This window comes from Dermacentor albipictus, chromosome 2 (genome assembly GCF_038994185.2).
Source record: "Dermacentor albipictus isolate Rhodes 1998 colony chromosome 2, USDA_Dalb.pri_finalv2, whole genome shotgun sequence".
Lineage (NCBI taxonomy): Eukaryota > Metazoa > Arthropoda > Arachnida > Ixodida > Ixodidae > Dermacentor > Dermacentor albipictus.
In genome coordinates, this window is record NC_091822.1 from 117431658 (window position 1) to 117456895 (window position 25238).

A 25238-nucleotide genomic window follows, 5' to 3' on the forward strand; every position below is an offset into this window, starting at 1 on the left:
GCGCCTCCCTTGTGTAGTATGAGGGATCACGCGGCGCGCTCCTCATAGGTTTCGCTTACGGCACTCAATAAAAACACTACGCCGCAGCCCTCCTGGACCTTTCTGTAAGTACTCTCAAAACGAGGGAAGTTTTTTTACTGTCAAAACAATAATATTGGGCAAACTGAAGCACAGAATCGTTTACAGACACTATCTCTTTACCGAATACGTATACAGTGAACGCCACTGCGCGCGGTCGCCGCGATGGAGTATCCCAAACCGGCTTCTTGCGTGAAAGGTAGGCAAACGCTGAGAAAAAATCATGTGAAATATGTTCTTATAGTGGGCTGTCTGCATAACCGAATGGAGCATAGCAGAATGAAGCCTCAATGCAGCGATCGCACGGTTTCGCAGCGACCGTCTGCGCGTCTCCATGTATGTCCGCGCACAATGTCTTGCTTTTGCTGTGAGCGCATTTTCGCACCGTGCCGTGAGCTTTAGGCCGCAGCATATATGCGCATTTGACAGCACACTAGCAACCATTGTTGCGTGAACGCTATCAGAACTGTTCAAAAATAATTTCGGTATAGAGACTCCGACGCATACGGCCACTGTGATGTGCGGTCACGACGATTGAACCTTTCATTTATGTCGTCTAAATTCTTGGACATTTCAGTATTATTTCTCAAGTCGCGTCGCACTGTATGTTCTTCTCAGCGTGCGATTTCCCTCTGCTTCTTTTTCGTAAGCTAGTACATTAATTCATAACACAAACATGACCATATGTCATGCCTTCTTTTAATGTTCCGTTCCAGTGAACTTGCCAGTATCTAGCATCAACAAGTTCATAGACCAAATCGTCATGACATTAGCCGAGCAGCGGATGCAGGCGAGTTTCTCAGTACGCGTTTTCTGCTGCTCACCGAACAAAGCAGTCCTGGCGCCGAAGCAGCAATCTTGCTTGCGTCTGTGCTTGATGCATACCCGAATTGCAGCCGACGGCTGTCTGCAGTTCTAAGCTTCGCGAGCCAAGCTTCACGCAGCTTGTCATACGTGTGAATAAGGCTGACACCGGGCTCCGTTGCGTGCGTCAGGCACTGCGGCACCGAGCAGTAGCCTACCATGCTGCACGCCTCCAAAGGTAGCCACTACCTATTATAGTACTTTCAAATGTTGTCAAGCCAACACCCAAGGCGGTAGAGCCTCACCACTTAATCAGAACCGCAGCGCAGCTGGGACCCTAAAATGTCGTTTTCAGCTCGTTTCGGCGCTTCCGAAGCAGCCGACGTGGCCGCTGTGTCCATGTGAACCTTCGTGCCACGTCACGCCGACGGTGGCGCCAGCTTTTCCAGTGGTGGAGCTCGCCCCGATACCTCGGTCGAACGCCTATCACCTTTTCAGAACGAGAGAGAGCGAGAACGTTTGCGAGGGCTTGGCCGCAACACTGCTAAAAAACATGTCCCTGAGCGTGGTGGAAGGCACAAGCTTCAGAACTCTACCCTTATCATATGCAGCTTGCCGAAGCTGCGTGACGGCAGCACAAGACTCGGAAGGCACCCTGGCCAAAAATCCCACAGTGCACGCACTGTGAAAATCAATTTCGCGGACTGAGCAAGCCGAATGCTTTTCGAGAGCACCTTTTCAACTTAAGAATTAAATTGCTCTCTTTCTGCGAGTGACGTCGTTATTTTTTTTTTCCCATGCACCAGTGAAGTGCAAAGTACTCTCAAGAAAGATTTATATATTTGAAAAGCAAGTATGCTCCGTTTATGGAGTCACATTCACGCCTTTCGTATACTCTTCGTTTTTTTTTTTCTACAGTACAGCTTAGCTGAACATTTCACTGCGCTCGAGAACGACCATCCAAAGATCTAGTAAGTTGCAACGCATATGAACATGTAACTAAGAAAATAATTAAATTCTGGGGTTTTACGTGCCAGGACCATGAACAAGTTACAAGGTTCATGGTCTTGGCACGTTATCACAAGGTTAAGACCTGATGATCGATCGTGCCTTCATCGAAACAAAACGACAACAAAGGGGTGCGCGGAAATTAGGAGAGTGAGAGACCTGTTCCGGTTCTGCGGCCGCGATACGAGCCTGCGAAGCAGTTGCGCATGCGCAAAGGGCCACGCCCGTAATGGGTGCCAATCAGCAGGGCCAATGTCCCAACGAATAATATCTAAAATAAGCCTCTACACATCGCTAGTCAGACACGCGCACTTACACCTCCTATGTATTGTCTGGCTGAAACTTCGGTAATAATCGGAATAGCTGGAGCACGACGTTAAATGTTCAGTACAGATACTTGTTACAGTCCAAAAGATTAATTTTTTTATGTGTTGTCTGTGTGCGTCTGCCCCGCCTGAAAGGCGTTGTTATGGTAGCCACCACAGCGTTGTTGCGCTTCTTTCGGAGAATTGGTCTTGGGAAGAGACTTTAAGTAGTGCCGTATTGTCCTTTCCTTATTCTATTTTCTTTTCTCGCTCTTCTTTCTTTTTCTTGATTATTTTTTTGGAAAATCTATTTTCTTGCAAATGTTGAAGACTGGGCGTGTTGGTACAGCATATTAGAGGTCCAATCCAACCTCTAATGCCAAGACGTCCAGTCTTCAACCTTGGCAAGTTTCGTCTCCACTTCAATGGGTTCTTTTAATTGCCTTCCTGTTGACCGTACCCTTCTCGTGACAGCGCTCTGTGGTGTGTTTCTCTTCTGTGTCTCGTCAAAATGTTGGGCAATCCAACATCTAATATCTACTTTTCATTATCTATTTTGCCCCTCGCCACTTTTCCCCAACACAGGGTATAGCCAACCGGTCTGAGAACTGGCTAACCTCCCTGACTTTCCGTCTACACCTGCTTCCTCCTCCTCGTGGTCTGTCCAGAACCAGCGTATGGAGCGTCACATGGCCTATCGATTGCCAGAATTGCGACGTCGTGGACGCATGATTAGCTGAGTCGCCCAAAGTAAAAAACGCGTGCAGACAGCACACACGTATGCTTTGTTTGCGCGCATGTGTTACGTGTACACTTAAACGTAGATATATGCAGCGGCTGCAGCAGCTGGCTCCCTTCTTTTCCGTTACAGTGGCGACGATTGATGGTACCTACAAGGCCGTCATCGAAGCCGGCACGTCCGCCAACGACGAACACAACGGCAACAAGTCCAGGGACGTGCGACTGAAACCTTCGCTCAAGTGCACGTCGATTTTGCAAAGCAGCGAGGATTTCGGCTCTTACGTGAACGCGTCTTCACCCGACAACCAAGCGGCCATCGTCGGAGTGTCTACCCGCGAAACCTCCGACGGACGTGCTCCAGCTGCCGCAAACAGCCCGGCGACAACGCGCGAGCTTCCTCCCTGTCCTAAACCCATAAAGTTCGGGCGCATTTCTTTCCGCTTGCTCAAGAGGAAACAAAGCGGCGGCGCCGACACTCCGTACTCGCGCTTGGACGGCGCCTACAAGATTCAAGATGGCGAAGTTGGTAGCACCGGCAACAACAGTGCCGTCGCACCACCGTGGTTTGTGTCCGAGCCGGAAGTCAAGATTCAAGATGGCGAAGTTGGTAGCACCGGCAACAATAGTGCCGTCGCACCACCGTGGTCTGTGTCCGAGCCGGAAGTCACCATCGCCGACGGATGTCCCGAAGCCGTCGCTGTCGACGCCGCGGTCAAAGGACTCTGTCGCCAGACGTCGGCCCGTCAAAACGCTCTGGAGGCAAGCGGCGATGCCGGGCGCTCGTCGTACTGGAGCTTCCTTCGGGCGCCCGTCTTCTACATGGTGGCCGTGACGTGCGCCTTCTCGGTCTACATACTGCTAGTTCTGATGATCCTCGTCGACTTCGCGATCGAAAAGGGCTTCACGCGCCGCGACGGCGCAGTGTTTCTCTCGGTGTCCGCCATCGGCGACGCCTGCGCCCGTCTCGCGGCCGGCGCGCTGTCGGACCGGGCCTTCTGCGACCGGCGCGTGCTGTTGAGCGCCAGCGCGATGCTCACGGGCGCGCTGTGCGTCGCGATGCCCAGCATGCGACCCGACCGCTATGCGGTGGCAGTGCTCATGTGCGCGTTGCTGGGCAGCACCAACGGCACTGTGGCCGTGCTGTTCGTGCCCGTGCTCGCCGACCAGCTGGGAGTGGAGAACTTGGGACTTTCGTCAGGCATCACCCGGTTCGGGATGGGTCTCGCTTACATGGCGTGCCCCAAGATCACCGGTAAGCGTGCAGCAGTACATATACGGTTTATGGAACGCTAATTTTTCTCCATACAGCAATTGGCAACTCTAGAATCTGCTACTTGAGCTGGTTCACGGCGGCTCTTTCGCTTGTTGCGGCGGTCGCATTTCTCTTCTGCGGCGTCGAATCGAGGTGTTTCGTGGAAGCGGAAAAAGGCCTTGCTGCCGATCACCTAATTTTGATCAGTCTCAAAGATCTGAGTGACGAAATTGCGGAAATAGTCGTGGTGTGCGCGCAAACGTCCGGCCTGCCCAGCAAGCCGCATCACATTATATTAAACACAGAGCTTTTCAAACGGGCCTGAGATTCGAAAAGGAAAGGAAGTGTTTATGCGTTGCTGGCCTCCGAAAGGTGCGAGCACTTGTTCGTGTGGTAGCTCCACTGCTACCGGTACAATACCCGACTGCTTTCGACCTTCATAATCAACTGCGCACATATACTCGTGTTGCAGTATACCACATATAGCATCCCCCAATGTATAGGCAGCAACGTCTGTCGTGCTTTCAGAAGCTAAATACGGATGTTCTGCACGGATAGAACAAGGCTAAAAACAGTAAAGTTATCTGCTCAATGTGTGTTGGGATAAAAACAAGAGTTCCGTTTGTGAGTCTGGGTGCACCTTTTTTTTATATTTAGCTGATACACAGCTGACACCTGCCGCCTGTAGAAGTTCTCAAACCCGATGAAACGTGAATAACAACCAACTGAACCATGTTGAATTTCCTCCAACGGGTTTCTGAAATTTTGCGAGGGTTTTCTTTTGGCAAAGCGAGTTATCAGTGTGAATACATGACTTAGAAATGAATTGAACCAGATGTAACTGAATTTAACTCTGTGCACAGTGTCAGAAAGCAAAGTAGCGGCGCTGTGCGCAGGCAGGTCGAATGCTTCAAAGTTGGAAGAGCGCTGTTTGCATTTGCTTCGAAATTTCTTGCACGCAAATACTCCGGCAACTCACCGAGTTGAATGTGAACACAGCACCATCTGCTTGTACCGCTATAGACTAAAGCATAATATGAAAACGATATGTCGCTTCGCGGCATAACGTGTCTTGACCAACTTCAGACCTTCCGCGGCAGTTACAATTCCTGCTATCGTGCCTGCTGACAAAAGTACATTAGCGAGAATATTCCTGCTGCTTAAAGCACTAGTACCACTAAACCTGGGGCAGAAGACTATGAATGAACAAAAATCAAATGAAGCTTAGGCGTACATCACTATAATTTATCAAAGCGTATGCCTAAACAAAGTACACTCTGCCGTTTGAAACGCCAGCAAGATATCTAAATTAAACAAAAGGAAAGCAATGTTCCACTCGCAGGGAATAAAGAAGTCTATACGAGTGAAGTGTATTGATACTGGTATAGTGGTGTTTGGAAGTTACCGCAAGAAAACATGGGACTTGAAGAAAGGGACAACACGAAGCGGTACTGGCAACTAATGATTTAATGAAACGAACGCCGACCTTATATAGATCAGACACACGTGTGCACCCGAAAAGCAACGCAAAAACCAATAAATACACACAGCGACCTTAAACAGGGGTGCGACACAAAAACTAAGATAAATGCAAACAGACTTGGGCACCAAACACGTGTGTATCACATGGAAAGAAACAAAAGTTATTTCTGAGAAACCACAACTGACGGCGAGCTAAGGCAATTACCATACTTAAAGCGTCGCATGGCCACTTTTTTCTGCCGATTACCTCAGTCTTTGAAAAGAAAAGGTGAGTAGCCCAAGCAACTGCGGCAATAAATAGCCAAGTTCGACCCTCCAGCAGCCCCCAAGGAATGCTCATGCTCATGCAAGCAAATGTTAACGCACCTACCAGTTTGTCCAATGTAATGTCTGCCGCGTTTTAGTGGAATTTTATATATGACACATGTCGTGCAAGGCACATTCGAATCTATAAGCTTGATTTCACAGGAGGCCAAGCCCTTGCTTCCTCTTTCCACGATGCTGCACAACTTTGAAGCTTGACGTTCCTTTCATTAGATCATCAGTTGTCAGTACCACTTCGTGTTGTCCCTTCCTTCAAGTCCCATGTTTTCTAGCGGTAAGTTCCCAAAATCATGGAATAACCAACTGGCCGACACCCACACTCTCCTATGTTACGGGTATAGTATCAGTCACCCGTTTCCAACGTGGAAGTTTCTTATCCAAGTTGCTCTCCGATGCGCATCATCTGCTTCCTAGAAATGATGAAATCATACATTGCCTTTTTTCCACTGCGATGATATGCGTAATAGTACACAACAAAAGTCTTTCAACATCGGCCTTTTTTCATTTTCGGGCTTGTGCGTGGCGGCATCACGACGATTTGAGAACTACGAGTCATTCAGCGCATGCTAATGTTACTGTATTGGCTCCATCCCTAGAGGGAGCTAGTACAGTAACTCCAGCGCATGATAGGACATCCTCTTTCGCTTCAAATCTGAAACTGGATCGGCTGTTTCTGAGCGTGGCCGCTAGGTAGCGCGCATTTACTTGGAGTCGCCAATAGTAGCTCAGTAGAATATGGTTGGTCACCATTATCATCAAGAGCTCCGTGACCTCTATGATTAAACTCTAGGCCACAAAATAGCGCTATCAGCACTGTTGCCGACACTGTGTTGAGCTGGCGCAGACAACCTTCATAGGTGCGCATATGAAGGGTGCTACCTTCCACCTTTCGAGTTAACTGTATTTCCACAATGGCCAACACGCTTACGGATATGCTAAAGCTCGCTGACTCCCGCGAGAGCGTTTTCTCATCATAATTTTGAAGGAGTTTTTGAATGTGCTTTGTACGTGGTTCTACATGGTTCACATAGACTAATTTCTAACAGCAGAATACAACTATAGACTTCATCAAGGTAAACACGACATAAGGCCAGCCCGTTGCAGTGTGTTCCTTCGTACAGTGATGTGCACAGAAGTTGCATTGTGCTCGAAATATCGTGGCCTGCACACACACCACGCATCAGAGGCATTAGATTCCCAGTTTCATGGCTGTGTGTTATACATTGTGTTGTGGTCCTTGATCCCGCAATCCTATCTTGAGGTACGAAATGAAGCCAAAGGGGGAAAAGAAAGATAGTTGGTCTCCCACAGTTACTTGGTTTTTTTTTTTTTTTTGTGAGCACAAAACTGTTGCATGAAGGCATGAAAACCAATTTTAACACATCAAGGTCAGCCTAAAGCATCATTTCAGCCATCAAATATTTTTTGCGACAAGTACGGAAGTGCTTCAGTTATATTTGCTTTATTACCAAGTGTTCTCTTTAAGAGTGGCTGTACCGTCATCACCAGGACTGGATGCACAATTTCTTTGCGGACGTTTTTCTTCTTTTCCTCAGGTTACTACAAGGACGAAATCGGGTCGTATGATGGACTACTTCACATGATCAGCATTGGCTCTTTCTTGGTGTGCGTAATGTGGACAATGGACTTCATTTACAGACATCTCAAAAGATGCCGGACGAATAGTGCATCTTGACATAGCATGCTTGACGTGATAATACCATAGACATTTGCTGATCACATAGCATTTGCTGTGCAGACAGTGTATTGTGCCTTGAGCATCCCGACCTTTCTTGCATACAATACAAAGTGTCAGTGCAGGATCCTCCTAAGATGCCCTTTTTTAAATAAATGTTTAAGAAAAAAATAGAGAGCGCTGTACTGCAATTAATCACCAGATTCCTGTACGTGATTCCTTGCTTTTTCTCATGTGGCATGTGGCTGTAGACCCTTTGCAAACAACCATTACACGAAGCCATGTTTAGTTAAATATCCAGGAATTTCAGGAAGCCAGACAGGTTTATGGCATGATGAACAAAAGAAAGGGCGATAACGCATATGATAGGCACTTGGAAGCAACCATAAAGACATTATGCAATTTGCAATGCCACTTATACTATAAACACAAAACACAAGCATCTAAAATCACCAAAATGTTCGGACTTCAAAGTGGCAGCACCTCTACTCCATAGTGCACCAATATATCAGGTGTCTGTATGAAGGCTTTAAATAATATTTAATAGTAAATGTTTTCAAATAAATGGACAGTTCCTTCAGATACATGCCGTCAGTGTTGACCATGGACTGACGGGTGGTAGGTGGTAATCAGTTATTAAGAAAAATCTATTTATTTGCAAACTTATGATTTGACTGGGCTAATCGTAATTAGGAAATTACATGCTGTATAAACTTTTGGGTTCGAAAGAATGCGATTACCTGCGGAACTGTGGCACGACAAACCTCAGCTATCAGAGTGCGTGAAGCCGAAACTGGGAGGCTGCAGCGAGTGAAGCCGCGCCCCTCGAAGTGACGTTCTGCTTATGTAACCCAGCGGCAGGCATCCAGCGAGCTGTAGCTCTCTGCTCTTTGTTGTCACAGCGCGCTGGCTGATGCAAGCAGAATGTCACTTCGAAGGGCGCAGCTTTACACCCGCTGCGGCCTCCCAGGTTCAGTTTTGCAAGCTCTAACAACTGAAATTCGTCGTGCCACAGTTCCGCTGGTAATCGCATGTCTTTTACAGCGAAGCTGTATATGGCAAGTTTCTGTGTATTTTTCAATGGCTAATACCCCCATAAGCAAGCAAAAAGATGCATTGGCTCTTAGCCCCGTAGGCAGAGACCACAAGTACTCTGCAATATGAAGCAAACAGTGCTTATGCATTCTTTCTAATCACGCATACAACATAGAGAACAGCATGTTGAAAACTGTCATCAATGGTTTATACTCTGCTAAGGAATGTCTCATACCACCCTAAGCAAGCAAAAAATGCAGTGGCTCAAAACCCCGTAAGTTTCAAGTCGTTTGTGAACAGCACATGGACTCACAAGCAAGAGACGTTGCCGTATGCGCAAACGACAAAACGTATGTATATTTCTCCTCTAAACTCGCAAGAGGATAATGCCAGCAACTGTGCGGACAGATGTCTGTGCCATACAAACAAAAGACGAAATTGTGATATTTACTGTGCATATATCTCCAGGCACATTGAAGTGTGATATTGAGAAGTTCATGACCACACACTTTGTGCATGGGTTAGTCGTAATGACCTGCGATCATCGTTGCAGACTTCAATGTGACCATTTCAAAACCATACAAGAAATGGGTCACCTAATTTGTGCTAGAAAAGTTTGGTTTGAAGTGCCACACCAATCCAAGCCACTCAACTACTCAACAACGGTCGTGTATAGATTTAACTTTGATGAAGACTCTGTTGTAACCTAACCAATCAGCATATATCGCAAAGCTATCGTCACTGCCATAAGCAAATGATGAAAATAAATACATTTACCCTTGTCTGTCTCTCTGCGAACAGCTTCGCTGGTCATCCATCGTCACAGAGTGGTATGGCCCCTCAATTTTTGGTCCCAAAAGTTTATACGACTTGCACGGAGAGATTGCTAAAATTTCCCCAATTACAATGAGCCTGCTGAAACTAAAAGTTTGAATGTTAACTGGTTTTTGTTAATTGGCAACTAATTGCCACACATCTGCCTTCATCCCTTGGCAGGTGCCGCTGATGTATACTGCACGTCTCCATAGGGATCGTCCTTTTATTTCAAAACAGCTATGTTTAAATATTATGTAATGTTTTCGTAGAAATGAAATTTTGGATGCTGCACGGTGTGTTGTTCGATTTTTCAGACGGCAGGTCACAAACATGCCTGCCGAGAACAAAGTTGCCGCAATTCAGGCAGTCGTGCGTGCCGTCATTTTCACAACTGAGACAGTGTCTCGGCTTCACGAGTGCAGTACGGCCTCCGCGAAGATAGTTTTTTCAACTAGGCACCAAACCGCAACTTTGTTCATCGAATTTAGATGAAGCAGCGGTGGTTATAGGCAGAGATGGCGGGGGTTGCGAACGGCAATTCGTCACGAAAATCTCACCCTTGACGTGTTCTTACCTGTACACTATATATATACCAGGGATCCGGAGTAAGGTCACATGTACAGGCTGGACTTAGGGCCGCATGCGTGAAGTGTAGCTAAGGTCCACGGGCGAACAGCCAGCAATTATCACGCATGCTTGCCAACTTTGCGCGTGCGCTTGCTTGGAATGTGCAGCGCAACCCTGTGCGCAGATTTTGCGCAGCACATTCTAAACGAACAGAGTCGCAGAGCCTACGCCGCGTGCGCGTTATCGGCACTTCGCGACAACACGTGACGGGAGAATGTGAAACTCACCAGCAGTTGCGACTACCACGAAATTTAAAGTATACATGTTTTGTTAAGTACCATTACACACTGACAAAAAAAAAGTCTGCAAACAAACTTCCTGCTGTGGTGGCTTTCACAAAATTGTTTATTTACAGTGCAGCATCTGGATCATTGGCTATGCTGCACTGTAATTCCTATAATTCTTCACTGCTTCATCATTTTACTTCTCCGCTCAAGCAAGGTAAGCGACGGTGATATAAAACATTGATCTCGGGGCATGTCTCGAGACATTACGGTCGACATTACAGAGAGTGGAGACTGTCCAGACATCCGGAGGTGCAAACAGCCAAGCACACGATGCGAGCTGCAGACCAGTGGCGAACCGTGCCGGAGTCGCCTGGCGGGCACAGTCAATCACAGACTCTGACATAACCTTCACTCATTTGCTTTCTTGTGCGCTTGTTTCTGTATGGAGGAGATATCTGAAGCGGCAAATTTGAAGACCAACAAATGCGCTTTCCGACGAGACCAAGATGGCGGCGCTCAGAGGCACCGTTCCGGAGACACTGTGGCTTGAAAAACGCTGTTCTTCGCAATTTCTGCAAAATTTTTCGCCACCTTGACTGATACAACACATTTTAGGGCACTTCTACGTGGTTTTCAGTGATGATATTTTGGAATCAGATAAAAAAAGAGTTATAGAAACTGATAATTTTATTTTCAATGAAGTCGATTTTTTGGCCATTTTTCACGATGCAAAAAGCAGCGTCCCCCCTTAAGACGCAGCATAGTGATCACCAGCACACTTGGAACAGCAAATACAAATGAGAAGCACCAAACTGTTTTATTGCAATACCAATTATATGGCCACTCCAGGCGAATTTTCACCGTCGCCGTGGGTTACGTATAACGTTCAAGTCTGATAAGATTGTGCCGTGTGCCATATGCTGTGGGTGTAACGGAAACCTTGCGAGAGTGAGCCGAGAAGGATGGTGGCTTGATGCGCACTGTCCTCCCACGCGCCCACTATTGCAGTTCACGTGCTCAAGCGCTTAAAGCTAGGGGGAGGGGAGCGCGCACTTCCTCCTTTGGCCTGGCAGTGGCTGTGGATGGCTGTCTATGCAGATGAGTGCATACGTGACCCATGCACCGTACTTTGGAAGTAATCTGCCAAGGCTCATGGCTTCCAAGAACTCGCGCACAAACATGCGAGCACGCGCGATCTCGGAGGCCATGAAAGGCTTGGCGAGCTGAGATGGTTGGTAGACTCAAGTGCGCTGTCTTTCCGCGTGTTTACTGTTGGAGGTTGCATAATGTCAAGTTTCGGCGAAGTGTTGAAGCAAGAGACAGCACGAAGCATTCGTTCCCCTCTGTTCGTGCTCTTCATCACACCAGCATTGTGCCAGCAAATGTTCACAGCATCGAGTAAAACACTATGCTTCTTAAATTAATTACTACAATTTATATGGCAATATAACAATGATCTTTACTTTATGGTTGTTTAATACTTTCTCATCATTATTAGTGCTTTACCACTTTAGGTGAAACTGCAACTTTTTAGGTAACAGTGACTTTTTGAGAAACTTAGCTACTGTCAATTTCATCTGCTTCAGGAACTTGTTTTCACAAGCTTGCTTAAAGCAAGTGTCCCTTTTGCATCCTTTCACCATCAAAAGACAAGATGCAACGGAAGGTACGGAGCTTGATGAGCAAAACATTTTCAAACAGAATTTTTTTTTTAGAACTTATGGCAACATTTGTAAAGCCTTAACACAGGCGGTGCCAATATTCATAGGCTTGACCGAAAATTCAGGAGGTGGCAGGTATGCTAATTGAAAACACAGATGCAAGACCAGGCAGAGGCACGGAATGTGCTGCAGACTCTTCGTTAACACTTGAAGTGACATTTAATAACAATGTTGCAGATCACTAGCAGATTATTGAAATGATAAAGGTGTTAAAGAAATGTTGAGCCAATGAAGACATACACCACACCTTAGGCACATCAAAACTTCGCAAAACATGTGACAGAAAGAAACAACATAAAATCGAACACTCCATTTTTTTAATGATATAAATTAGGCAACGTGCCACAAATAATTCACAAGGCGGCTTTAAGAGCAACAGTGGACAACAACTACATCAGGAAAAATGAACATGACTAAAGTAAAAAAAAAAATTACTACACAAGTTCTTGCCCACACGAAGTGGAGTCCTATATACAATAGCCGCATAAAAAGAATGTGATGTTGTTAGACAATGATGTGATCCACAGTAAATATCACATACCCCTTAGAGCAGTTAAAAAAGAGCGCGCCGACCTTAGGTGGGTCCTCTGGCAAATGCCTGCATTCCGAGACACGTCTCTCAACAATGTACACGATGTTTGCAGCCAGTTCAGCAAGTTGGATGAACGCTCCATTAGGCCTGTACAAAGCAGGAGGCACATTGGTGATTCCAGCAACCACACAACATGCAACTGTGCCAAACAATTCGACCACCGTAGCCGATCTAGTAGATAGTCCGGTTGAGCACTGCATTGTCACACAAGTCTGCAAAGGACTTCTGGATTGCACTGCAGAGGGCGCTGTTGCTCGGAACACGACCTTCAAGAACCTCCTTCTCATCTACGTTAACTGCTGACTTCTCCAGCTGATTGGCTGAGAAACCTGCATCAAGGAATGCACCAAAACTAATCACAAGTCGAATGAAAGTGAAAGAGAAGTGCACAGAAACCTCATTAAATCTAATAGCAAAAAAAAAGAAAGAAAGAAAAGAAAGAGAATGGCAGAACCTGCTTTCAGCGTCAAAAGCAGTGGTTGTTTAGTGAAGTTCACAAAGTATTCCTGGCAGTTTAGTAACACTTGATACTATGTGCTTTGTATTTGCTCTTTTTCATTTCTCTCTTGCAAGCCACTGCTTGCCTCCTCATCAAGTCTGTACAGGAAGGACCTTAACTTCATGCAACATAACACGCATTACCTTCAATCTTTCGGAATGTTAATTCAAAAGCAATTATGTAACATATTTATCCCTCATATGGTGGAATGCATGAGGTACTTTTGTTGCTTTTATCGAAATTGATGCTCATTTGATCTAGACGAGGGAAAGCACCTGTAAAGTGTGCTTTCAATACCACCAGTTGACACAAAAATCCAGGATAGAGCAACAACATACATACCTACCACACATAGTTACACATTAATTTGTGTACCTAAACAAAGAATGATGCTTCTTATCACAAGGAACACGAGAAGACGTTTGCTTTCTCCATGTACATGAAGATGCTGCCTTTCACATCTAAGAGTAGTATTTAAACAAAAATAAATTTTCCATGTAAGTAATGTAACAGTCGGTAATAAGAACTAACTTGAAAAGCAATTAGGTATATGTCCTTTGGCTGTCTTTGGGTTTGAAGAGGCTAAGCACCACAGTTTCATACAAGCCTACTGAAATTAGTGCAGAGTAGCAGGCCAGAGCAAGTTACCGCTCAGTACGACCTCTCCACCTTTCTCTAAATAAATTTCTCTCTCTGTCTTCTATAGAATCATAACTCGCTCTTTTAGTAATGTTTGGTTCTTTGTTACTACAACATGACAATGTGTAATGTCCATGCGAGCAAACTTACATATTTCACCTGCCACCTGACTCCTGAAGTGCTTTATGCCTTTATCAACTGGCCCTCAACTCCTGTCCAAATAAATACAATTAAACCTCGATACAACATAACTACTATATGTGACTAAGAAAATCTAAAATTTTCTGTCGATAACAATGTGTACGCTTGTAACAAATGTTGGATAATAATTATCAATGTACTTTCATGTCAAGTGAGACTTCTGGGTAAGGAGTTACAATTGTCATTAACGTGATAGGCTAACTACAAGAAAGAGTGCATGATTATCAATGTTTTGTATATAGACTGCCTGTTACCCCCACCACCAGACTGTATGAGTAGTGGCCCCAGCAGGACTACTCACCCAGCTGAGGTGGTGCCGTGGTGCATTCTTGGGAAAGGCAGACACGGCCCAGCTGCAGCAGCAGCACGGCCACATCCTCGGCCAGTGGAGGGAAGGCTTGGCACATGCGCACCAGGGCAGGCAGCGCGGGCAGAAACAGCAGGGGCCGCTGATAGCTGGGAAGCACTGGGGGTGGGGGTAACAGGAGGAGGGAATGGTCACTCGCTGTGGGGTCACAAAAAGGTCTGTCAGGCTGTAAGGGATATTGACTGCACAGTGAGCTCCTCTGCAGTGCGTAGAATTCCCCAAAGGAATACAGCGACTGACAACCTGCCAAATACAATATTTCTGAGGGTTTCCGGATTACTATGCACAGTAATCTTTTGCACATCACCTGTGCCAGGAGTTCAGAAAGCTTAAGTTGAAGCGAGGATGCATGCTTCACAGGAATTTCACATTCGGGTGCAGTTTAACGGCAATGTGCTCCATAATGTCATGGAGCCACGCTGCGCTAGAAGGGAATGATCATTTGCTGTGGAGTTGCAAAGGTTGCTTGGCAATAATGGGTTGGCAATAAGAGGTAGTCATTACACAATAAGCAAACTCCTCTGTAATTCCTACCGTATTTAATCGATTCTAACACGTCCTCGATTGTAACGCGCACCCATTTGCCTTTGACCTAAGGAAAGAAAAGTCCTTTACAGCACTGCGCACCTCATTCTTTCATACAAAAATACAAATTTCTCTCATTTAGAAAAAACAAAGATTTACTCCCAACGTACTAAAGTTCCAATAAATAAAAATGTTGCAGTTTCACGCAAAAGGTGAAGCATCGATTTCGATAGCAAATTAGTAGACAGCTATACGAAGGGTAAGGGTAGTAGTTTTACCAGCCGCATATAAACTTTTAAACATTCGCTTACAAACTAAATTAACAAGCATGGTCTCACTCTCACACAAGCATGAATACGTCTCACTCAATGACCGCGGACACTCTTTAAACGCTTTAAGTGCCAGGCTGGAATGAGGAAGTGCAGCAGCAGGAGCGAGGGGATTGACCTTTGTGCGGCCTCTCGCTTCGACACAAACTAAGTGACGAGAACACAGCGCAGTGCGCCTAGATGCGTAGGTTCTCGTTTTTGCCACAGATCACTTTCAATGTAGGGGCCGCGTGGTAGCGCCGTATGTAGCATCCACCGGTGTAGAACGCCTCTCCTGTTTGCGCCACTCCTGCACACAAGTCTCGCGAACTCCGAACGCCCATGATATGGCCCGATTTCCGTCCGTCTCCGCATACGTGATCGCTTTCCTTTTAATTGCGGCATCGTGATGAACTCGGCATATCCTTGCGGTCGGCACTCTTATGCTGATAGAGCAAATGCGGAAAACGAGAACACGGATGGTGCACTAACCTAAGCCAAAGGAAGCATTGCCTAGGCACACATACTACAGCACATGGAGAAAGCTACAGCAGCCAGGCTCAAAGCATGTACGAGGCGGCCATTTTGAAATGTCGATGGCGATACGGTAACACAGATGTAGGGTCGTACTGAATTCTAACGTGCACACAATTTTTGGACCCGTTTCATCGGAAAAAAGTGTGCGTTAGATTTGAGTAAATACGGTAGTTACAAAACAGAAGGCAGTAACTGAATTTCTCGACCGGCCACATACTGTATTTTTGCTGTTTCTCAAATAAGCACAGTACTGTGCGTATTAACTATGTCAGAACTTCAGGAAATTTAAGTATATAAAGTGGAGGAGACGCTTGACAAAGCTCTTTGGTGACAATGGTGCCAGGTTTCTTTTAGAAAAGCAACTGTTGCTGTACGTGGCTATCTGCTCGAGTTTACATTTGGTTGTTTTTTCCTTCTCAAGGGTTAAATGTGGGCATTTGTTATAAGAGTGACAATACAGTATACAGTAGCCAATGCAAACTCAGACACTACATTTCCACATGCATCCGTTCTGCATTCTTGTTAACGATGCTGGTCATAACATCACAGTTCATAACTGACAAATTTTTTAGCAGAAGAAGAATACCAAGAAAAAGACGAAAAACAAAGGTGCCTTCTTTTCTGTCTGGGTCTACAGCACCTTCAGAAATAAATTCATACCAACTCGCCCAATCGTGTTGATTATGCTAAAGGTTGACGGTCACTGCACCACAGACACCTTGTAATTGTGGGCCTCTGTACCCAAACAGAGCAGCTGTGCCTAAAGTAGAGAATTTTTACCGAAACAATTTATTGTGTAATTTACTATGCTTCATCCTGGCTATGAGCAAGATGTTCCAAGTCAATGCACAAACCTCTGGTTATTCATATGCATGGGGTAAAACATCACAGAGAAAAAAAGACACTTCCGGTAACCTATGTGAGCTTTTAGCCCCACACATTGGACACAGCCCTTATTGAATGTCAGTCAATGATTACCACAACGCTAAGCCAGATGATGAACAAAAAAGCTCACCTCCTAGTAGTGTGTGCGTTACGTTGATGCACAAGCGAGCAATGCTGAGTGACTTGGCGATGGAATATTGTAGACAAAGGTAAGATGCCAATTCAATAGCAAAAACCTGAAAATAAAACATAAGAAGAAAATGTATCAGCTGACAAGAACAGAAGCAAAAGCCTCAGATTTGAAATGCCTACGCGAGTAGTTTCTCTGCGGCGGCGGCATTGTTTGTGGCAATACAGCAAGATCATCACTGATACAGCCATATTCAAACTAAGAGTCCTCTCTCTAACGTCCACGCTTGGAAATGTGCACATACCACAGAGAGAATGAGGTGCAAGGCAAACAAGCCTGCGGCATTTAATTTTGCTGTTCCACACATTGTGAAGGCTCGCAGTAACTGAAATGACTGCTGTACAGCCTGCACTAAACTATGCCTGTATTTTCATATGTCTTTTCCAGTTGGCCACTTGCAGTGTCAGTTTAAAGGTACATTTTTTGTTACATGCCGTGGGACAGCTACACTCTTCAGCCTAATATTTTAAGCCAACAAGCCTGCTTAGCAGTCATAGACATTTAGCAAAAGATTGCACCAAGTATTTAAGATGCTGTACCAGCAGAGTGAAGATGTACAGTCATACACAGCACGCTCTACCTGTTTCTCCAAATGAGGCTGACTCAGCAGTTCTGGAATGAAATCCAAGCAGATGTGCATTGATGGGATCAGCGACACAGACACCGGCAAGAGCTCACTGGGATAGCCCTGCAGGGAGACCAGAACAGTGCAGCATGTCAGGATGGTACAAGCACCAGCAGAGCCACATTTCGTACACACCGATTATCACGTCATGCCAAAGACGTGCAGTCAATTACTAAAGGGAACACATGGTTTACTGTAGTCGATTCTTGGACTGAAATTAGAGTATCGGTGGTGCTTTCCCGAACATGACGACAACTTCAAGAACACTAGCAAGTAGTGATCCAAACTACACTCCTGCAGCAATCGTTGGTTGACTATTGATTAGATATTCCCAGTCACATTGGCACCTCTTGCACTTTCATGCAGCATGGTCAGCATGAATAAAACCAACCCACACCGTCAGGAAAGTAGACAGAAGAGAAAATCTAAACTCTGTCAGGAAAGTTGACAGAAGAGAAAATCTAAACTCTTCATGAATTATAAAAGTGGTCACAACACATTTAGCCAATGATATGTTCTTGCTCACCTGAAAATAAAAGAAAGCATGCAAGTTGCACTGAACTCACCATGTTGTGGTCAGTTTGTCAGTAAGGGTGTAAGTAACCATTCATAGTCAAGTTTACAAAATATATCTGCATAAAGAAAGAAATGAAGCTGCCTGGAGGCCTATGTTCTGCTCAATGCCTTACCAGGATGTCTACCAAGTGGATATTTCCTAATTCCCTGAGTTTTCCAGGTTTTCCCTGAGTGCCCTTGCAATATTCCCTGAGTGACCCAGAAATTTGTTTTATGTAAAGATGGGCTGCCACCATGTTGCCCAATGCTGTCACTCTCTAGCAACACGTTAAAGAAACGACTTAATCCAGTTTGAATAGTAAGGAGCAGCGTTTATTTTGCTCCAAAAGAAAACAGAAGGCAGGTGTTAGATGCACAGCGAATAAAATATCTTTAAAAGAATGGTCAAACCCATTGCAATTTGATCGCGAATTCTCAAATATGAATAAAAGGGAGATGCATACAGAAGCAAACATATTCAATTATGAGCTATTTCTATCAACTTATAGAAAGCTCATTGGTATGAGGCATTAAGCTTGTAACAAGTGATATTCTCTCTCAGCAGCTAGAAAGTCAACCTCAACTGTCCTGGCATACTCTCAGCCCGTACAAAACACCTCAATGTTGCGTTTCACTGCTTTTAAGTGTTTATTTGGTTTGGGTGAAGGTCACCTGCATCTCGGCATCAGCCACCACTTTGTTTTTTGAGCTCAAGCTTCTTGAAAGAAGCGATGGCACACTTCCTTTCCTGTCCATTCCTGAATGTGTAGGTCCTTTGTGCTCTCATCCTCCTTCCACCGCGCGTTTGCCCCACGGACCATTTCAAGCATTCTCTTGGTCAGTTGTACAGTCAACGTCCGAAAAATCAGGCAATTCGAAAAAAAGAATGCATGTCTTTTATTGCCCTTATGTGCTTAAATCGCCACAGGCACATCCGAAAAAGCCCTGAAGGCCTGCCAGTACACTTATTAGGCATATCGGTGCTCCGACTGGGACAGGAGATGACGGGTGCATGCATGTATAATTAAGGAATACTACATAATGTGTTCAAGAGAACAGACTGGTGGGCTACTTGGTACTACATAACTAGCGCTGCGTCTTCGTTTTATTCTCTTGTCCTCGTGTTTTCTTTGCGCTTTGTCTCAACATAATGTGTCCCGTAAGAATTGCCCCTTCCCACACTCGTTATGCTTCTCCGCAATACATTTGCGTATGCTTCACCGCATGGCACAATTGTACTGAGGCAAAACTAACTTTCGGAAACCGGCTTTATCCAACGCATTGTGCTTTCCGAGCGTCGAAGCCATGGAATCGCGATGACCACAAAGGCGGAGTCGGTGCCATTGCTGACAGCGGCAATTCTTTCAATAAAAAACACGGCACCGAACGGCAAGAAGCTTAAGGGGGGATGCTAGGCTCAAGAGTCAACTTTTGAACTACTGCATCAATTTTTATCAAATTTTCAGCGACTGTTTATAATCTGCTCATTAGAATATATTCAAAGTTTCAATGCGCTAGCTCAAACAGACAAAAAGTTATAGCTCTCATATTCAGCAATCATGTGTCTCAGCTTAGGAAAACTATCATTTCAAAAATAATGGAGATATATCAACTGTTTGTAATTAGATATCTTCTAGATGGTTCATAGTGCAAGATAAGACCGCTCGCATGCTTTTTATGCAATTTCTGTAAAAATGTCATCAATCTAAAAACAAAGTTCAATTTTTTTGTTGTCATTACATGTCAGACATCTCAAAATATTTTCTGTTAGAAACTATTTAGCACCCTAAAAAGTATCTTATCTTGTTCCTGAGAAAATTTCAGTCCAGAAACCACCTTGAAAGCATCTTTTGGCAATGTAGTTTAGAAATGATTGTTTTCCTAACGGTTTTGTTTCCCCAGAAAGTGCAAACTCAGAAAAATGAGTTCAAAGATTTGAGAACATGCTATTTTATTTTGTGGTAAAAAATAATTAATCGAAGTGCCCTGCTCCATAGGTCGGGCCCTCATCTTCAACGCGACGCTGTTCTGTGGCAATTGCTTCAAGCCCTCTTTTCTTTTTCTCAACTTTAGAGCTGTCCATCGCCCTTGCCTTCGCTCGGGCAATGCTTTGATGGGTTGCTTGTTGGACGTGCTTCATCGTCTGGACTCCATGTTCTAGTTCCAGCTTGTCAAATACTCTCTTGATGCCACGTGCACCCTCATGTTTGTGGTGCATGGGCATTGGCGCGTCCATACCCGCAAAAAAGTTTGCCATGGTTTTGTAGTTCATGCCGCAGTTACGGCTTGCAACCACGAGGCGCAATGAAAGCTCAGGCTGCCGACTGGACTTCACAGGTGGAGCATGCGCGGCCTTCTTGACTTCACCACACCATCTACACATCACGACAAACTCCAGATTGACACCCGCACCGATTTCTTCCAAGTCCAACGACTGTCCGTGACAATGCGGGCACAGAAGCGATGTAACTTTTACAAAACGGTAGCCGCTGGGCTCCGGCGTTTCCTCGCTTTCGTCGGCAGGACCCTGGCAAAGTAGCGCGACCTTCCTTTCAAATGTCGTCAATTGGCACTCACCACCATCAGCAGAACCAGTAGACATTTCCATAGGTGACGAACTACCATCGGAGCTTGTAGGGTTCGCATCAGCCGCCGGCAGCAGGCTTGGGCTTGGCGAACGCACAGGCAGACGCTCACTTGCTGGCGGTTGCCCAGTGCTGTTTAGGCCTCTCGCTTTCGTCGTGCGTTTTCGCTTCCCAAAGCTTTTCCGTGTCGAAGCCTTCGTTGCGGGCATCTTCGGGTCACACCACCGGCCACCCGATGATCGCAATAAGCTCACAGAAGGAAGATATAGCAACACATAGCAAGCGTCGAGCGCAACCAAAGCAGGAACGACTCCAAATGGCGCGAAAACAGCGTTGGGTGGTCACGTGGCACATTTCCGCCAATCCGAGCTTCTGTTTCGGTTTGCCACCCACTGCTTCGGTTCGAGCTCCTGTTTCGGTTTCTGCGGCCAGTAATATGCCTTTCTTTTTTAGTTCTTCGATAGTTGCCTTGCATAGTCTCGATGGAAAGTATTCCGTCACTAAACAGCGCGAAAAACAAACTTTCTATCACAGGCATTCACTTCACGTTCGGTTTTTTGCCCGCACCGTGGCTGCGTCTTGAAAAGAGCGTTCACAGACGCCTTCGACGGCAAATACGCCCCACCGCGTCGTTAAAAAAATTCGTTTTCTTCTTTTCTACTTCTCCGATAACAACCAAACCTGGTGAGAATATTCTTCATTAAACCAGCAATCCAAAACAACTCAAGCTTTAAAACACATTTTTTTTCCGAAAATCGGTATTTTAGCCCCGCATCCCCCCTTAATAGCGAACGTTGAAGCAGCTAGGCCTAGCAATGCGGCGGTGGTGGCTACGGCTGCCATCGGATCTGCTTGGGAGAGCGCCGGTTCGAGGCGGCGAGACAATCAAAACGGCAGCGGTGGTGGCATTGATTAATGCCGTTTCGGACCTTCGGTCACGGCAAAAAGTCCGGAAAATCGCACGGCGAAGTGTTCTTGCGTCCAAAATTTCAGAAACGTTTCCAGAGACGTTCTATGGGGTACGTGGTGGTGTCGCGAAGCCGTCCGAATTATCGGGCATCCGGAAAGTCGGCCGCTGACTGTACACTGGCAACTCCTCCAGCCGATGACACGACGTCAAAGACAATTCGTTGCGATTCCTCTCTCCTACTCGAGCCAGCATTACAGCGACTTTCGTTCACTTTCAATAAAATTACAGCTAATTTTCCCTGGTAGAAGCACAAATACCCCGAGTTTTCCCTCAGTATTTCCAGACTACTCAACATCCCTGAGAATTCCCGGTTTTCCCGGTTGGTGGACACCCTGCTTACAATTCTTTTATACTGCAATTACAATTCTTTCAATTTTTTTTTTATAAAGCTGATCACCAAAGTCAGCAGCTGAATGGTCTCAATGGAACCAGAACTACAATGAAGCAACAAGCCTGAGTTACTCAACGACATTATTTTGCATCCACATTAAATTACAGAACTCCATAAACTGCGTTAACGTAGACAAAGACGACAAAGATAAAAAGGGCAGAATGCTCTACACCAGTACCATTTCAATATAAACCAAAGGTGCAAGTTCAGCAACAAATATTTTCCACTGTTCACTCATTCCATAACAAAATGTTGCCTTTTCACTTAGGTTAGGTTTGGTAATGCATTGGAATCTCGATAATGGAAATTGATTAAACGGAACTGCTTTTTAAATGGAACACCATACTCATGGTTGGTGAATTTTCTATTCATGCAATTTCTCTCTGCAATGTCTCAGCAAATGGAACTCCTGCTAAACAGAACCAATTTCCTTGGGCCCTTGAGGTTTATTTTAAAGATAGTCCAATTACAGTCAAACCTCAATGCAATGAACTCAGATACAGTCGAATCTCGATAACTCGAACTAGAAAATTAAAATTAAATTATGGGGTTTTACGTGCCAAAACCACTTTCTGATTATGAGGCATGCCGTAGTGGAGGACTCCGGAAATTTTGACCACCTGGGGTTCTTTAACGTGCACCTAAATCTAAGTACACGGGTGTTTTCGCATTTCGCCTCCCATCGAAATGCGGCCGCCGTGGCCGGGGCGAACTAGAAAGGGCAAGGAAATGTGTTTGAATCAAGTTCGAATTAAAGGAAGCTAATTCAATGGACGACAAACCTGCAGTGTCGCATGTGCACTGAGCTAACACATGGGTGGGAAGTTCCAGAAGATTTATTTACACGTATCAGTCAACGTCCGATTTTTCGGACTCCCTACGGAGTCTGACGGACTCCCGACGTCCGAAAAGTTGGGCGGTCCGAAAAAAATTAATGCATGCCTTTTACTGTTCCCAAGGAAAATCGCCACAGGCACGTCCGAAATAGCTCTAAAGGCCTGCCAGTACACTTATTAGACGTATCGGTACTCGTACTGTGATAGGAGACGACGGGTGCACGCGTGTATAATTAAAGGAAACATGCCATGTCCCGTGACAATTGCCCCTTCTAACGGTTGGCATGCTACACTGTATAACACAGCTGTACTGGGGCAAAGCTGACTTTCGGAATCCGGCATTATGCAACGCGCCATGCTTTCTGCGCTCCCAAGCCATCGGAGAGTATTACAAAGGCGGAGCCGGCGCCATCGCTAATAGCGGCGAGATGTTTCAATCAGAAATATGGCACCGAACAACAAGAAGCTCGGTAGCGAACGTCGAAGTGACAAGGCCTAGCGTTGCCACGCTGTGGCTACGGCTGCCTGCGGATCTGCGTGCGAGAGGGCCGGCTCGAGGCGGCGAGATAATCAAAATGGCGGTGTTCGTGGCTTCGATTAATGCCGTTCCGACCTGCGGTCATGAAAAAAATGTCCGGAAAGTCATACGGCGGAAGTTTTTTGCGTCCGAAATTTTAGACGTTCTTATACATTAGAGAGTTTTAGAATAGGGGCCCCAAACGTTCGGGGCCCCAAAGAAATCGCGTCGAAGCCACTGCACAGGCGCGAGACGCGAACTGTGTTTGCGTTTTGCGACGGCCACGCTGTTTCGCTGATTTAACGGGAGCCCCAAAGGTTTGTGTAAGCAAACATGGCGGCACCCATCAAAGCGACGGCTCTAACCTAGCACCAAACTGGGTTCGATTCGTGGTAACGCGTGAAGTCGCAAGCTAGCAGAGGTGATTGCAGTTAACACTTTCTATCAACTAGCGTGTGTTATGAATATTGATTCATTAGATGCCGCTGATTTCGAATTCGATTGTGGATCTTATGGCTCGTAGGCCCAATACGGCTTAGCTTGGCTGGTGAAGGCATGCAAAGTTGGTTACTCAAAACTAAGTGCAACTAATTATTTGCTGCTTACAGAATAACCTCTAAATTGTAATTAAACACGAAAAAAAGAAAGTCAGAATTACTACTCTTACTATAAAATGGTATATATAATTTAATTATTTCTAATATTTCTTTGACACCGTAGTGGCACTGTCAGCGCAAGACACTGTCCGGAAACGCAATGCCCAATTCTAAAACTCCTCAAACCTGTGTGCCCCAATGCTAACACCTGCAAAGCTCTTTGGGGCCCAAATTATTGGGGCCCCTATTTTAAAACTCTCTATTGACTTTATGGGGTACAGGGTGGTGCTGTGAAAGTGTGCGAATTATCGGGCATGTCCAAAAGAGTGGACACCCGTCATTAAAAGAAGTAATCAGTGAGGCGCGCCTGCATGCAGCTGCGCGTAAATTTCCACCATGGTATTTTTTTTCTTCGTTTTTTTTTCCTCTATGGGGGGGTTAGAGAAATGCTCGTTGGAGGCACCGTCATGTAATTTGGCTGCTACTCCTTGGCTGCCTATGATATGGCTGCTATTTGGTTGCCACGTGAGTCTGCTGCTACTCTCTCTTCTTCGGTCCTCTGCGCAAGCATCATTCCTCCTCCACTGACGCTCATTCCATCGTTGAAGCAGCAACAGGCATAGATTCTTATGGCAATTGTTTGCTTCACCTGGTGTACCATCCTCTCGTTGAAAAAAATGATAAAGCTTAGTTTCGGAACGTCTCTCGTACCTTTTTTTTTTGTTGGCGAGTTGTCCAGGATATACAGTCAAATCTCATTATGACAAAATGGGATACAACGAAATAATGGATATAACGAATGGATACATTATCAAAGCTTCGCTTGAACTGATTTTGCCAGTGCGTAGGAGCTGCATTATCTTTAAAAATGTATTTGAACCCCATAAAAGCTAAGAGTACATTACATAAGGGGGCACTATTATACAATCAGACGATACAAGAATGAATATAGGATATTGACGACATTTTAGTCAAATGCGTCTTCACCGTAGCAAGGTTTCAGTGTAATGAGCCTAACAATTATAATGGTACAATAGAAAAAGAATAAAATAATAATAGTGCAGGTAACATCAAGCATGCTTCGCAATGCCCACAAACCTGGAAATGGACTAGTCGAACCAAGTTGGGATCGGCGATGAACATTTGGTGCAGGTGTGTGCAGACGAGAGTACGCACTTCCCGAAGGTCTGTCAGGAAGCCATCACTGGCACTCTGCGAAAGATTCATTGCACAGCAAGGAGTCAAAGCAGGCACTCGATATGTACAGCTGGCACCAAAAATATTTTTCCTAGCAGGCAAGGTTA

General features: G+C 45.5%; 2 protein-coding genes across 2 annotated transcripts in view; one reads left to right on the plus strand and one right to left on the minus strand.

Annotated features, from left to right (window-relative positions):
• Nucleotides 1-8793, plus strand: part of LOC139056065 (uncharacterized) — a 40817-nt gene extending 32024 nt beyond the window's left edge. Inside the window, exons 6-7 of the mRNA XM_070533896.1 lie at nt 3067-4188; nt 7551-8793. Coding sequence (XP_070389997.1) covers nt 3067-4188; nt 7551-7690 — 1262 coding nt within the window. The 3' untranslated portion in view covers nt 7691-8793. The remainder of the gene's footprint in view (nt 1-3066; nt 4189-7550) is intronic.
• A 3620-nt stretch (nt 8794-12413) lies between these two features.
• The window catches only part of IntS2 (integrator complex subunit 2), a 42256-nt gene continuing 29431 nt past the window's right edge, over nt 12414-25238 (minus strand). Inside the window, exons 17-21 of the mRNA XM_070533897.1 lie at nt 25033-25146; nt 17440-17547; nt 16800-16905; nt 14349-14513; nt 12414-13037 (exon numbers count right to left, since the gene is read on the minus strand). Of these exons, the coding sequence (XP_070389998.1) occupies nt 12880-13037; nt 14349-14513; nt 16800-16905; nt 17440-17547; nt 25033-25146 (651 nt within the window). The 3' untranslated portion in view covers nt 12414-12879. The remainder of the gene's footprint in view (nt 13038-14348; nt 14514-16799; nt 16906-17439; nt 17548-25032; nt 25147-25238) is intronic.